The sequence below is a fragment of the Oncorhynchus mykiss genome, chromosome 2, assembly GCF_057628025.1.
Source record: "Oncorhynchus mykiss isolate SJ-2025 chromosome 2, ASM5762802v1, whole genome shotgun sequence".
Lineage (NCBI taxonomy): Eukaryota > Metazoa > Chordata > Actinopteri > Salmoniformes > Salmonidae > Oncorhynchus > Oncorhynchus mykiss.
The window spans coordinates 98,843,867-98,858,866 of NC_143023.1; the positions used below are offsets into that span (position 1 = coordinate 98,843,867).

At 48.2% G+C, this 15,000-nt stretch overlaps 1 protein-coding gene across 1 annotated transcript in view; it reads right to left on the minus strand.

The window, feature by feature from the left end:
* The window catches only part of LOC118943872 (CD82 antigen), a 53,949-nt gene that overhangs the window by 9,211 nt on the left and 29,738 nt on the right, over positions 1-15,000 (minus strand). The window contains exons 4-7 of the mRNA XM_036960349.2: positions 9,107-9,231; positions 7,076-7,150; positions 3,410-3,508; positions 2,025-2,198 (exon numbers count right to left, since the gene is read on the minus strand). Of these exons, the coding sequence (XP_036816244.1) occupies positions 2,025-2,198; positions 3,410-3,508; positions 7,076-7,150; positions 9,107-9,231 (473 nt within the window). The remainder of the gene's footprint in view (positions 1-2,024; positions 2,199-3,409; positions 3,509-7,075; positions 7,151-9,106; positions 9,232-15,000) is intronic.

Here is a 15,000-nt window from a genome sequence, read left to right on the forward strand (position 1 = left end):
TTGACTTTTAGAGGAGAGAGGGGAGGACAGGAGTGCAGAAAGAGAGAGAGATAAATGAGTATTTGCGTGTGTGTGTGTGTGTGTGTTGTCTTTGGCCAGGCCTGTAGAGGGAGAGTAACAACCAGTGGCTGTCTATAGAGAGAGAGAGGGGGGTAGGGGGGGTGGAGAGAGAGACAGGGAGAGAGAGAGACAGAGAGAGAGAGAGAGAGAGACAGAGAGAGAGGGAGACAGAGAGAGAGAGAAAGAGAGACAGAGACAGAGAGAGACAGAGAGACAGAGAGAGAGACAGAGAGAGAGAGAGAGAGAGAGAGAGAGAGAGAGAGAGAGAGAGAGAGAGAGAGAGAGAGACAGAGAGAGAGAGAGAGACAGAGAGAGACAGAGAGAGACAGAGGACAGAATCCATAGAAAGAAATCCCTCTATTAAAACAGTCAACTGCCCAACAGGGAGACATGAGAGACAGTCCAGCGTCCCTCTGCTGTGTGAATATTTTTTTTTACTCAATACAAACACAGGGTCTGCAGTCGGGAGACAGGGAGCAGCTGGCAACATACAATAGCACTGCAGAGGGATTCAGTGCTGTTGTAACCCTGAACTGGTGCTGTTGTAACCCTGAACTGTTATAACCCTGAACTGTTGTAACCCTGAACTGGTGCTGTTATAACCCTGAACTGGTATAACCCTGAACTGGTATAACCCTGAACTGGTGCTGTTATAACCCTGAACTGTTGTAACCCTGAACTGGTATAACCCTGAACTGGTGCTGGTATAACCCTGAACTGGTGCTGTTATAACCCTGGACTGGTGCTGTTGTAACCCTGGACTGGTGCTGTTGTAACCCTGAACTGGTGCTGTTATAACCCTGAACTGGTGCTGTTGTAACCCTGAACTGGTGCTGGTATAACCCTGAACTGGTGCTGTTATAACCCTGAACTGGTGCTGTTATAACCCTGAACTGGTATAACCCTGAACTGGTGCTGTTGTAACCCTGAACTGGTGCTGTTGTAACCCTGAACTGGTGCTGGTATAACCCTGAACTGGTGCTGTTGTAACCCTGAACTGGTGCTGTTGTAACCCTGAACTGGTATAACCCTGAACTGGTATAACCCTGAACTGGTGCTGTTGTAACCCTGAACTGGTGCTGTTGTAACCCTGAACTGTTGTAACCCTGAACTGGTATAACCCTGAACTGGTGCTGTTGTAACCATGAACTGGTGCTGTTGTAACCCTGAACTGGTGCTGTTGTAACCCTGAACTGGTGCTGTTGTAACCCCGAACTGGTGCTGTTGTAACCCTGAACGGGTGCTGTTGTAACCCTGAACTGGTGCTGTTGTAACCCTGAACTGTTGTAACCCTGAACTGGTGCTGTTATAACCCTGAACTGTTGTAACCCTGAACTGGTGCTGTTGTAACCCTGAACTGGTGCTGTTGTAACCCTGAACTGGTGCTGTTGTAACCCTGAACTGGTGCTGTTGTAACCCTGAACTGGTATAACCCTGAACTGGTGCTGTTGTAACCCTGAACTGGTGCTGTTGTTATTATTAAACCTTTATTTAACCAGGAAGGGCTCATTGAGATTTAAAATCTATTTTTCAAGAGCGTCCTGGCCAAGATAGGCAGCACCAAGTCTTTACAAAAATTACAAGCAGAAAATGACATCATTAAGATGTCATGTGACACATTTGTCCACCGCCCTGCCCGTTTATAACCCAAATGACACTTACGGCTAGAACAAGAACTATGTCTCCTGCCCCCGTTTTAGTTTACAGGCATGTCGGTGGAGAGGTGTTCACACAGCCCAGTCTCCTTAACATATCTCTCTCTCTCTCTCTCCCTCTCTCTCTCTCCCCCCTCTATTTCCCTCCCTCCCTCCCTCATACAATTTTATAGACTGGCAGGTCTGCAGACACATAGCCTAGTCTCCTTAATGTCTGTCCCTCTCTTTCTCTCCTCTCTCCCCTCTTTGTACCGTTTCATAGATAGGCAGATCAGTAGAGCTCAGACTCCCTCCCTCCCTCCCACATACCGTTTGGTATACTGGCCGGTCAGCAGACAAGTGTTCACAGAGCCCAGTCTCATTCATGTCTGTCCCAGGCAGGGTTTCATTCCGACAGGAGCAGGGGTACAGCGAGACAGAACTGTTCTTGATCCACACGTTCTCCAACCAGTTACCTGGAGACACCCAGCCACAACACTTCATCTGGAGGAATTGGCAGAAAGAAAGAACAAAAGAAAGAAGGAGAGAAAGAGAAAGAGGGAGAGAGAGAGAGAGAGGGGAGAGAAAGAGGAGGGAGAGGGAGAGAAAGAGGGAGAGAAAGAGAGAGAGGAAGAGAAAGAGAAAGAGGGAGAGAAAGAGGGAGAGACAGAGAAAGAGGGAGAGAAAGAGGGAGAGAAAGAGGAGGGAGAGAAAGAGGGAGAGACAGAGAAAGAGGGAGAGAAAGAGGGAGAGAAAGAGGGAGAGAGAGAAAGAGGGAAAGAAGGAGGGAGATAAAGAGGGAGAGAAAGAGGAGGGAGAGGGAGAGAAAGAGAGAGAGGAAGAGAAAGAGAAAGAGGGAGAGAAAGAGAGGAAGAGAAAGAGAAAAAAGGGAGAGAGAGAGAGAAAGAGGGAGAGAAAGAGGGAGAGAGAGAGAGAGGGAGAGAAATAGGGAGAGAGAGAGAGAGAGAAAGAGGGAGAAAAAGAGGGAGAGGGAGAGAAAGAGGGAGAGAAAGAGGAGGGAGAGGGAGAGAAAGAGGGAGAGAAAGAGAAAGAGGGAGAGAAAGAGGAGGGAGAGGGAGAGAAAGAGGGAGAGAAAGAGAAAGAGGGAGAGAAAGAGGAGGGAGAGGGAGAGAAAGAGAGAAAGAGGGAGAGAAAGAGAGAGGAGAGAAAGAGAAGAAGAGAGAGAAAGAGGGAGAGAAAAGAGAAAGGGAGAGAACGAGGAGAGAGAGAGAAAGAGAAGAGAGAAAGAGGGAGAGAAAGAGGGAGAGAAAGAGGGAGAGAGAGAAAGAGAGTGAGAAAGAGGGAGAGAAAGCATGATTAATATGAAACAGACTAATTGTTTGCTGAAATAGACTGTGTTGAAACAGCATGAGAAACAGGCTGATGCTCTCAGGAACACTATGTGGTGAGGCTGGGGAGCCAGAAGAACAACAAATAAACAAGGGAGAAAGAGGGAGAGAAAGAGAGAGAGGTAGAGAAAGCACCCAACCTTTGTTTTTCCCGAGCCCGTATGGGAGTTGTAGCGATGAGACAAGATAGTAACTACTAACAATTGGATACCACGAAATTGGGGAGAAAAGGGGGTTAAAATATATATATTTTTTAAAATAAACAACGCTATGAGATTGTGTTTTTAGACAGTTAAAAGCACAGTGATATTAACTAAAAATATAAACCTTGTTCAAACAGAAACTAAGGCAGGTCCAGCTACTTACCGTCCTCTGTACATAGTCCCAGGAATGTTCTGTGGTCCTGTTCTGACCAGTGTAGTTGACCAGCATTCCCTTGACGATGGTGGACATCTCCTGCTGCAGCTGGGGAAGAGACAGGGAAGAATTAGTTAAATGCTGATCAATCCTAGAGCTGCATCCTTCACTTTGTGAATATGGGCCCAGGTGGGTCTGACACACTCATAACATCAGATATGTTGGTAAAGACAAGTGTAATTAATAATAATGAATAATAATAAAGGGGAGGGGAAGAGGGGGAGGGGAAGAGGGGGAGGGGAGGGGAAGAGGGGAGGGGAAGAAGGGGAGGGAGGAGAAGAGGGGAGGGGAGGGGGGAAGGGAGGGGAAGAGAGAGAGGGGAGGGGAAGAGGAAGAGGGGGAGAAGAGGGGGAGGGGAAGAGGGGAGGGGAAGAGGGGGAGAAGAGGGGAGGGGAAGAGGGGGAGGGAGGAGAGGGAGGGAGGGGAAGGGGAGGGGGGAGGGGAAGAGGGAGAGGGGAGGAGAAGAGGGGGAGGGGAGAGGGGAAGAGGGGAGGGGGATAGGGGAGGGAAGAGGGGAGAGGGGTGGGGAAGAGGGGAGGGGAAGAGGGAGAGGGGAGGAGAAGAGGGGGAGGGGAAGAGGGGAGAGGGGAGGAGAAGAGGGAGAGGGGAGGGGAAGGGGAGAGGGGAGGAGAAGAGGGGGAGGAGAGAGGGGAGGAGAAGAGGGAGAAGGGAGAGGGAGGAGAAGAGGGGAGGGGAAGAGGGAGAGGGGAGAGGGGAGGAGAAGAGGGGGAGGGGAGAAGGGAGGAGAAAAGGGGAGGGGAAGAGGGAAAGGGGAGGAGAAGAGGGGAGGGGAAGAGGGGAGGGGAGAAGGGAGGAGAAGAGGAGAGGGGAGAGGGGAGGAGAAGAGGGAGAGGGGAGAGGGGAGGAGAAGAGGGGGAGGGGAGAGGGGAGGAGAAAAGGGGGAGGGAAGAGGGGAGGAGAAGAGGGGGAGGGGAAGAGGGGAGAGGGAGGAGAAGAGGGGAGGGGAAGAGGGGAGGGAAGAGGGGAGAGGGGAGGAGATGAGGGGGAGGGGAAAAAGGGGAGGAGAAGAGGGGAGGGGAAGAGGGGAGGAGAAGAGGGGAGGAGAGGAGGGGGGAGAGGGGAGGAGGAGAGGAGGGGGGAGAGGGGGAGAAGAGGGGAGGAGAGGAGGGTGGAGAAGAGAGGAGGAGAGGAGAAGAGGGGGAGGGGGGAGAGGAGAAGAAGAGGGGAGGAGAGGGGGGAGAGGAGAAGAGGGGAGGGGAGAGGAGGAGAAGAGGGGAGAGGAGAGGAGGAGAAGAGGGGAGGAGAGGAGGGAGAGGAGAAGAGAAGAGGGAGAGGTGGGGAAGAGGGGGAGAAGAAGAGAGGAGGAGGAGAGAGGAGGACAAGAGGGGAGGAGGAGAGAGGAGGAGAAGAGAAGAGGAGAAGAGGGTATGAGGGGAGAGGAGGAGAAGAGGGGAGAGGAGGAGAAGAGGGGGAGGGGGAGAGGAGAAGAAGAGGGAGGAGAGGGGGGAGAGGAGAAGAGGGGAGGGGAGAGGAGGAGAAGAGGGGAGAGGAGAAGAGGGGAAAGGGGAAGAGGGGGGAGGAGGAGAAGAGGGGAGTGGAAGGGGGGAGGGGAAAAGGGGAAGAGGGAGAGGAGGAGAAGAGAGTAGGGGAAAGGCTGGTAAACCCCAAACACAGAGAGTAAGTCTGGACCAGGATCAAACACAAAGGGACATTTGACGGGGCATGTGCCCCTTTTCCCATGATGCCATCTGTGTGCAAATTCACACACAGAGATGAAGAAGCATCGTACTCTCTCCCTCCGTGTAAAGACATTTGACTTCAACTACAGCGCAAAAAAACACCCCAGGTACCGGGAGGCGGGACAGACAGCAGACTGTTAACCAGCAGTGTTTCCCTGTCATCGTTCACTTTGTGACTGACAGGCGACCTGTCCTATCAATAGATCTCTAGAAGATGCTTATCGTTCATTCTAGTGGGAAAGGCTGACTTTTTTTCCCAGACTTGTTGAAAATATATTTTCACAGCGTTTTAGATAGTATAATGATCCTATACACTATATTCATTGATTATTTTGTCACATAAACTGAAATTAGGCCAATGATTTGAATTTTAGGAATCAGGAAATGGGCAGAGCGATTTCTGCCTATTGTGAAAAAAGTAGCTGGTTGAAAATAAGTCTAAAATTGGCAGTATAGCCGAACAGCCAGCGCTACTGGAAAACACTTCTGACTGGCTCGCTGGCTGACTGGCTGGCTGACTGACTGGCTGGCTGGCTGGCTGGCTGACTGGTTGGCTGACTGGCTGGCTGACTGGCTGGCTGACTGGCTGGCTGACTGGCTGGCTGACTGGTTGGCTGACTGGTTGGCTGACTGGCTGGCTGACTGGTTGGCTGACTGGTTGGCTGGCTGGCTGGCTGACTGACTGGCTGGCTGACTGGTTGGTTGACTGGTTGGCTGGCTGGCTGGCTGGCTGGCTGGCTGGCTGGCTGGCTGGCTGGCTGACTGACTGACTGGCTGGCTGACTGGCTGGCTGGCTGACTGGCTGGCTGGCTGGTTGGCTGACTGGTTGGCTGGCTGGCTGGCTGGCTGGCTGGCTGGCTGGCTGGCTGGCTGGCTGACTGGCTGATTGCTGACTTACTGGCTGGGTGGCTGGCTACTTTTCCATGGTTCCATCACAGGGCATGGGGATTCCCAGCAGGTCTCAGTCAGACAGCTGTCTAGGAAGGGAAGGGTGGGTATGTCCCAGCTGTGGTGAGAGGCCAAGAAAGGGGGGGGAGGAGTGGGAGGGAGAGTGGGGAGGGTGGGGGCAGGCAGAGGAGAGTGAGGGACAAAAAGGAGAGAAGGGAGAGAGTGGATAGGAAAGAACGGAAATGGGAGAATGAGGAGGGAGGAGAAGGAGGGGGGAGAGAAGACACTCATCCCGTCTCTCTGGAAGGAATGTAGATGAAGTAGAGAGGGGGGAGAGGAGAGAAGGAGGTAGAACTCACTGTCTCTCTGGAAGGAATGTAGATGAAGTAGAGGGGGGGAGAGGAGAGAAGGAGGTAGAACTCACTGTCTCTCTGGAAGGAATGTAGATGAAGTAGGGGGGGAGAGAAGGAGGTAGAACTCACTGTCTCTCTGGAAGGAATGTAGATGAAGTAGAGAGGGGGGAGAGTAGAGAAGGAGGTAGAACTCACTGTCTCTCTGGAAGGAATGTAGATGAAGTAGGGGGGGAGAGAAGGAGGTAGAACTCACTGTCTCTCTGGAAGGAATGTAGATGAAGTAGAGGGGGGGAGAGGAGAGAAGGAGGTAGAACTCACTCTGTCTCTCTGGAAGGAATGTAGATGAAGTAGAGGGGGGGAGGAGGTAGAACTCACTCTGTCTCTCTGGAAGGAATGTAGATGAAGTAGAGGGGGGGAGGAGAGAAGGAGGTAGAACTCACTCTGTCTCTCTGAAAGGAATGTAGATGAAGTAGAGGGTGAGAGGAGGTAGAACTCACTCTGTCTCTCTGGAAGGAATGTAGATGAAGTAGAGGGGGGGGAGGTAGAACTCACTCTGTCTCTCTGGAAGGAATGTAGATGAAGTAGAGGGGGGGGGGTAGAACTCACTCTGTCTCTCTGGAAGGAATGTAGATGAAGTAGAGAGGGGGGAGAGGAGAGAAGGAGGTAGAACTCACTCTGTCTCTCTGGAAGTAGATGAGCACGCCAGCCGTAACCTGGGCGATGAGGATGAGCAGGAGGCAGGTGAAGTACTGGGGACAGACAGCACAATGGGAAAGTGTATTTTAGAGGTTCATCATAACAGTTTCAATCAACAAGGTTGTTTAGTTAGCGTGAACACAGCCAACGTCATGTTCTACAGATGATATCAGACTAAAGAACATTGAACTTCTCTGATTCAACTAATTCTGCGTTCAGGTTTTGGTAGAGTATTCTGTGTTTAGGTTTTGGTAGAGTATTCTGCGTTCAGGTTTTGGTAGAGTATTCTGTGTTTAGGTTTTGGTAGAGTATTCTGTGTTTAGGTTTTAGTAGAGTATTCTGTGTTTAGGTTTTAGTAGAGTATTCTGTGTTTAGGTTTTGGTAGAGTATTCTGTGTTTAGGTATTGGTAGAGTATTCTGTGTTTAGGTTTTAGTAGAGTATTCTGTGTTCAGGTTTTAGAGTATTCTCCTCACCCCTCTCTATGTAACCTCCTCACCACTCTCTATGTAACCTCCTCACCCCTCTCTATGTAACCTCCTCACCCCTCTCTATGTAACCTCCTCACCCCTCTCTATGTAACCTCCTCACCCCTCTCTATGTAACCTCCTCACCCCTCTCTATGTAACCTCCTCACCCCTCTCTATGTAACCTCCTCACCCCTCTCTATGTAACCTCCTCACCCCTCTCTATGTAACCTCCTCACCACTCTCTATGTAACCTCCTCACCCCTCTCTATGTAACCTCCTCACCCCTCTCTATGTAACCTCCTCACCACTCTCTATTTAAACCTCCTCACCCCTCTCTATGTAACCTCCTCACCCCTCTCTATGTAACCTCCTCACCCCTCTCTATGTAACCTCCTCACCCCTCTCTATGTAACCTCCTCACCACTCTCTATGTAACCTCCTCACCCCTCTCTATGTAACCTCCTCACCCCTCTCTATGTAATCTCCTCACCCCTCTCTATGTAACCCCTCACCCCTCTCTATGTAACCTCCTCACCCCTCTCTATGTAACCTCCTCACCCCTCTCTATGTAACCTCCCCACCCCTCTCTATGTAACCTCCCCACCCCTCTCTATGTAACCTCCTCACCTCTCTCTATTTAAACCTCCTCACCCCTCTCTATTTAAACCTCCTCACCCCTCTCTATGTAACCCCCTCACCCCTCTATGTAACCCCCTCATCCCTCTCTATGTAACCTCCTCACCCCTCTCTATGTAACCTCCTCACCCCTCTCTATGTAACCTCCTCACCCCTCTCTATGTAACCTCCTCACCCCTCTCTATGTAACCTCCTCACCCCTCTCTATGTAACCTCCTCACCCCTCTCTATTTTAACCTCCTCACCCCTCTCTATTTTAACCTCCTCACCCCTCTCTATTTTAACCCCCTCACCTCTCCCTCTATAACCCCCTCACCTCTCTCTCTATAACCCCCTCACCTCTCTCTCTATTTTAACCTCCTCACCCCTCTCTATTTTAACCTCCTCACCCCTCTCTATTTTAACCTCCTCACCCCTCTCTATTTTAACCTCCTCACCCCTCTCTATTTTAACCTCCTCACCCCTCTCTATTTTAACCCCCTCACCCCTCTCTATTTTAACCCCCTCACCCCTCTCTATTTTAACCCCCTCACATTAATAATCCACACGGCTGCTGTTGACGACATACATAGTCAAACAGGAAGATGGTGTTATACTAAGAATCCAACCTCATTGGACCAAACAGCAGCATGAGCCTGTAGTCTAGTTCTAACACTGAGGAAGAACCTAGCCGGGTCCTTTTTAAACAGCAGTTGAATATCTCAGCTACAAATCAGAGAGAATACTGCAGCAGCTTAGAGGCTCGTGACATAACATCAAAACAGACTCTACATCCTGCTCAACCTTCACAGCGTTGTGGTGCAGGAACAAGCCTCTTTGACAGCAGGGGGTTGTGGGGAGGGGGTAGGTGGGGGGAGGGAGCTTTAGTTTGAGTGTTTTAGCAGTGTGGATGTGTGTTTACTCACCAGGCCCAGCAGGCAGCGTATCTCGTAGATGGCTCCTATACAGCCCAGGAAGCCCATAACCATGGAGAGAGAACCCACAGTGATCAGAATATAGGACGCCACTTTCAGAGTGGTGGAGGACTCCTCTGTAGAGAAGATGTACATAAACAGGTTAACATTCACCCTACATCACCACTCACTGAAACCAGGCTACATCACCACTGACTGAAACCAGGCTACATCACCACTGACTGAAACCAGGCTACAGGCTACATTCACCCTACAACACTACTGACTGAAACCAGGCTACAGGCTACATTCACCCTACAACACCACTCACTGAAACCAGGTTACAACATCACTCACTGAAACCAGGCTACAACATCATTCACTGAAACCAGGCTACAACATCACTCACTGAAACCAGGCTACAACACCACTCACTGAAACCAGGCTACAACATCACTCACTGAAACCAGGCTACAACATCACTCACTGAAACCAGGCTACAACATCACTCACTGAAACCAGGCTACAACGTCACTCACTGACACCAGGCTACAACATCACTCACTGAAACCAGGCTACAACATCACTCACTGAAACCAGGCTACAACATCACTCACTGACACCAGGTTACAGGCTACAACGTCACTCACTGACACCAGGCTACAGGCTACAACATCACTCACTGAAACCAGGCTACAACATCACTCACTGAAACCAGGCTACAGGCTACAACGTCACTCATTGACACCAGGCTACAGGCTACAACGTCACTCACTGACACCAGGCTACAACATCATCCTAAACTATACAGAATGGTTTCCCGATATCTTACGAGTGACTCATTCTAGCCCATTTAATGACCTGGTCAACCCTATGCAGTGAAATATACACGTGGCAGGTCAGGTACCATGTAATCTGTCAATGTAGTAGTAGTAACATGTCAAGTCAAGCAATGAGATCCACCATGGAGCAAGCCGACCCCCCCCCCCCCCCCCAAAAAAAAGCAATGTTCTCTACCAGAGTTATAACAGCCCATCAGAGAGAGCAAGGCTGGAGCAGAGGAATGGAGAGGAGATGGGGGGGGGGGGGGTAAGATGGATAGATTCCCTTGGCTGAGGGTAAGCTCCAGAGATGTGCCGTTTCTCTGTCTGGAATGAAGCCTGGCACAGAGCTCTGGGGCTGGGACACGGCTCCAACTCACTCGGGGTCTGAGGTCAGGAGAACCAGAGATGTGCCGTTTCTCTGTCTGGAATGAAGCCTGGCACAGAGCTCTGGGGCTGGGACACGGCTCCAACTCACTCGGGGTCTGAGGTCAGGAGAACCAGAGATGTGCAGTCTCTGTCTGGATTGAAGCCTGGCACAGGCTGGGACACGGCTCCAACTCACTCGGGGTCTGAGGTCAGCAGAACCAGAGAGGCCAGCTATAATATAATAGCCCTTACCTTACCTAACCCTGACTCATGAATAATACTTATAATAAAGAATCCTAATGGTGTCAAATCAGCCAGACACATTGCCCCACAGACAAAACACAGCCAGACACATTGCCCCACAGATAAAACACCGCCAGACACATTGCCCCACAGACAAAACACAGCCAGACACATTGCCCCACAGATAAAACGTAACCACTTCAAAGCATTGGTTCACAGTGCATAACGATCAACCTAAAGACATTCAACTACAATATTCTTGCCATCTCATAAACCAGGCTCGTATAGATTACATTAAGGGACGCTGAACAATCGCAGTGAAACCATACAATGTAATAAAACCAGACTAATGTGAGAGTATGTACTGTACCTGTCAAAAGAGTAGGACACACCTACTCATTAGAGGTTTTGCTGTTGTTGTTTTTTAAAACTATTTTCTACATTGTAGAATAATACTGAAGACATCACAACTATGAAATAACACATATGGAATCATGTATTAACCACCCCTCAGAGCCTGGTTCCTCTCTAGGTTTCTTCCTAGGTTTTGGCCTTTCTAGGGAGTTTTTTCCTAGCCACCGTGCTTCTACACCTGCATTGCTTGCTGTTTGGGGTTTTAGGCTGGGTTTCTGTACAGCACTTTGAGATATCAGCTGATATCCTGCAGCAGCAGGCTCGTAAGCATTCATTCAAACAGCACTTTCCTGCGTTTGCCAGCAGCTCTTTGCTGTGCTTCAAGCATTGACTTCAAGCCTATCAACTCCCGAGATTAGGCTGGCAATACTAAAGTGCCTATAAGAACATCCAATAGTCAAAGGTATATGAAATACAAATGGTAGAGAGAGAAATAGTCCTGTAATAACTACAACCTAAAACTTCTTACATGGGAATATCGAAGACTCATGTTAAAAGGAACCACCAGCTTTCATATGTTCTCATGTTCTGATGAACTGAAACCTTAGCTTTTTTACATGGAACATATTGCACTTTTACTTTCTTCTCCAACACTTTGTTTTTGCATTATCTAAACCAAATTGAACATGTTTCATTACTTATTTGAGACTAAATTGATTGTATTTAATGTATATTAAGTTAAAATAAAAGTGTTCATTTAGTATTGTTGTAATTGTCATTATTACAAATATATGCATAAAAATCGTCAGATTAATCGGTATCGGCGTTGACAAATCATAATCAGTCGAACCTCTACATGAAGGGCTAGTTATAGAAAGGCTAGTTATAGAAAGGCTAGCTACAGAAAGGCTAGCTACAGAAAGGCTAGCTACAGAAAGGCTAGTTACAGAAAGGCTAGCAACAGAAAGGCTAGCTACAGAAAGGCTAGCTACAGAAAGGCTAGTTACAGAAAGGCTAGCTACAGAAAGGCTAGCTACAGAAAGGCTAGCTACAGAAAGGCTAGCTACAGAAAGGCTAGTTACAGAAAGGCTAGTTACAGAAAGGCTAGCTACAGGAAGGCTAGTTACAGAAAGGCTAGCTACAGAAAGGCTAGCAACAGAAAGGCTAGCAACAGAAAGGCTAGTTACAGAAAGGCTAGCAACAGAAAGGCTAGCTACAGAAAGGCTAGTTACAGAAAGGCTAGTTACAGAAAGGCTAGTTACAGAAAGGCTAGCAACAGAAAGGCTAGCTACAGAAAGGCTAGTTATAGAAAGGCTAGCTACAGAAAGGCTAACTACAGAAAGGCTAGCAACAGAAAGGCTAGCAACAGAAAGGCTAGCTACAGAAAGACTAGCTACAGAAAGGCTAGTTACAGAAAGGCTAGCTACAGAAAGGCTAGCTACAGAAAGGCTAGTTACAGAAAGGCTAGCTACAGAAAGGCTAGCTACAGAAAGGCTAGCTACAGAAAGGCTAGCAACAGAAAGGCTAGCTACAGAAAGGCTAGTTACAGAAAGGCTAGCTACAGAAAGGCTAGATACAGAAAGGCTAGTTACAGAAAGGCTAGATACAGAAAGGCTAGCTACAGGGTTTGTGTGAAAGAAATGTCACACAGAGAACATAGATGGAAGCTACCTACACGTGTCCTACAGCGCTAGGCATCAGCCGACAGCAGCCTCTCACCACAAAACACAGACCAATGGCGGCGAGAGAGGAACACTTGTTCTGAAACACTTGTTCTGAACACTTGTTCTGAACACTTGTTCTGAACACTTGTTCTGAACACTTGTTCTGAACACTTGTTCTGAACACTTGTTCTGAACACTTGTGAACTGTACTGTAGGCCTCAAAGCATGTGAAGTAAGAGCTGCAGTGGACCGACAGAGATCACAAAGGTTTGACAAAGGTTGTTGGTGACAGAAAACGTAGCAAACAAAACACTGAAACTTGCAAGGACGCAGACTTCCTTTCACAGCTCGTTAAATTCTAAAAAGGAGGAACGTTTTCAAAGCCTTTAGATTAGTTAACTATTCTCAGAGTGCACATCTGTGTTGCAGAGCTTCAGAAGCAGATGCACACTCATCTGTGTGGAATCTCTAGTGGTTTATGTAGTCAGCATGTGTCCTGGTCTGTCTTGTACCGTGGCACGTTTCCATGCAAGTCTCCTTCCATTGGAACTTGAGAAAAAGTTCCTCTGGTGGTTTCCACGGAAACGTCCATTTAAAGAGACAGTTCAGAGCTTCGTCCCAAACGGCGCCCTATTCGCTATGGTTCTAAACCGTCTCTTTAAATAGACGTTTCTGTGGAAACAAGCAGGTTTCAGTGAGTTCTAGTGCCCTTTAAGACAGCAGTTCACACCCTCAGGGGGAGTTTTTCAGCATAGCAGGGTTAGCTGCATAAACATGTCAATGTATTTAGTCTGTATACAGAGAAACAAAACGAAAGCTTCAAATTAAACACACCGACTTGACATCGAACTAAAATTCAACCTGTAAGGTGGATATAATATATCACGTGTTAACCTCACTAAGATGTTGTTTAGGCTAAGTGTAAACTGTGTAGACTAAGTGTAAACTGTGTAGACTAAGTGTAAACTGTGTAGACTAAGTGTAAACTGTGTAGACTAAGTGTAAACTGTGTAGCGACTAAGTGTAAACTTTGTAGACTAAGTGTAAACTGTGTAGACTAAGTGTAAACTGTGTAGTAAGTGTAAACTGTGTAGACTAAGTGTAAACTGTGTAGACTAAGTGTAAACTGTGTAGACTAAGTGTAAACTGTGTAGAGACTAAGTGTAAACTGTGTAGACTAAGTGTAAACTGTGTAGACTAAGTGTAAACTGTGTAGGCTAAGTGTAAACTGTGTAGACTAAGTGTAAACTGTGTAGACTAAGTGTAAACTGAAGAAAAAAACAAAAACCCGATAAGCTAAACTGATTATGCAGCAATTTGGCATTGAACCCAAATTCAACCTGTAGTATGGATCTAGTACGTCGCGTTTCCAACTTAGTGTGATCTTTCTACGACCTACACTTCTTATCACAGCCTATCTTCACACTGTGTTTTGGCATTAATCATCTGTAATAGAGCTCCCTGACCAAGGCCAAGGTCTTCTGTTAAAATATACACACCAAGCTGTGCTTTGACGAGCCTCTCCGATGATGAACTCTTGTGTTTCTTGTCACTGTGGTGAACTGCTAACAGCGTGTCTCTGATATTAGAGAGAGAACATTCAGCGCGGGCTGAGACGAGGTGGTCTAGTGGGTTAAAGTAGCTGCCTACATGCTGATGTTGGATTGGGTTAGAATCCAACCCACGCCGCACACCATCTCTCCTCCTAACTTTCCCGCCTCTCTCTCTCTCTAATGTCTCCATCCAGTAAAACAGGAAAATACTTTTGGAATAAAGAACATTCAGAAAGGGGAAGTTGATCCTTCAGATAGAGAATGGGGGGCGGCGGTGGGGACGGGGACGGGCAACAGAAACATTCCCAAGACCCCTAACATGGTGGAACAGCCGCACACCATCTCTCCTCCTAACTTTCCCGTCTCTCTCTCTCTAATGTCCCCTCTCCTCTCCTCTCCTCCCCACCCCTTCAGATAGAGAATGGGCGGGGGGAGAAGAGGGGGGGGGGGGGGGGGCAACAGAAACATTCCCAGGACCCCTAACATGGTGGAACAGCTGCACACCACTCTATAAATATAACCTATAGAAAATGGAAATTGTAAACACACGTTCTGACCATCGTTCTTGTGTGTTTTCCTTGTTTTAGTGTTGGTCAGGACGTGAGCTGGGTGGGCATTCTATGTTGTGTGTCTGGTTTGTCTATTTCTATGTCTGGCCTGATATGGTTCTCAATCAGAGGCAGGTGTTAGTCATTGTCTCTGATTGGGAACCATATTTAGGTAGCCTGTTTTGTGTTGGGTTTTGTGGGTGGTTATTTTCAGTCAGTGTTTGTGCCACACGGGACTGTTTTGGGGTTTGCATGTTTCTTGTTTTGTAGTCTATTTCATGTATAGTTTCGTTATTAAAAGAACCATGAATGATAACCACGCTGTGTCTTGGTCCGATCCCTGCTGCACCTCTC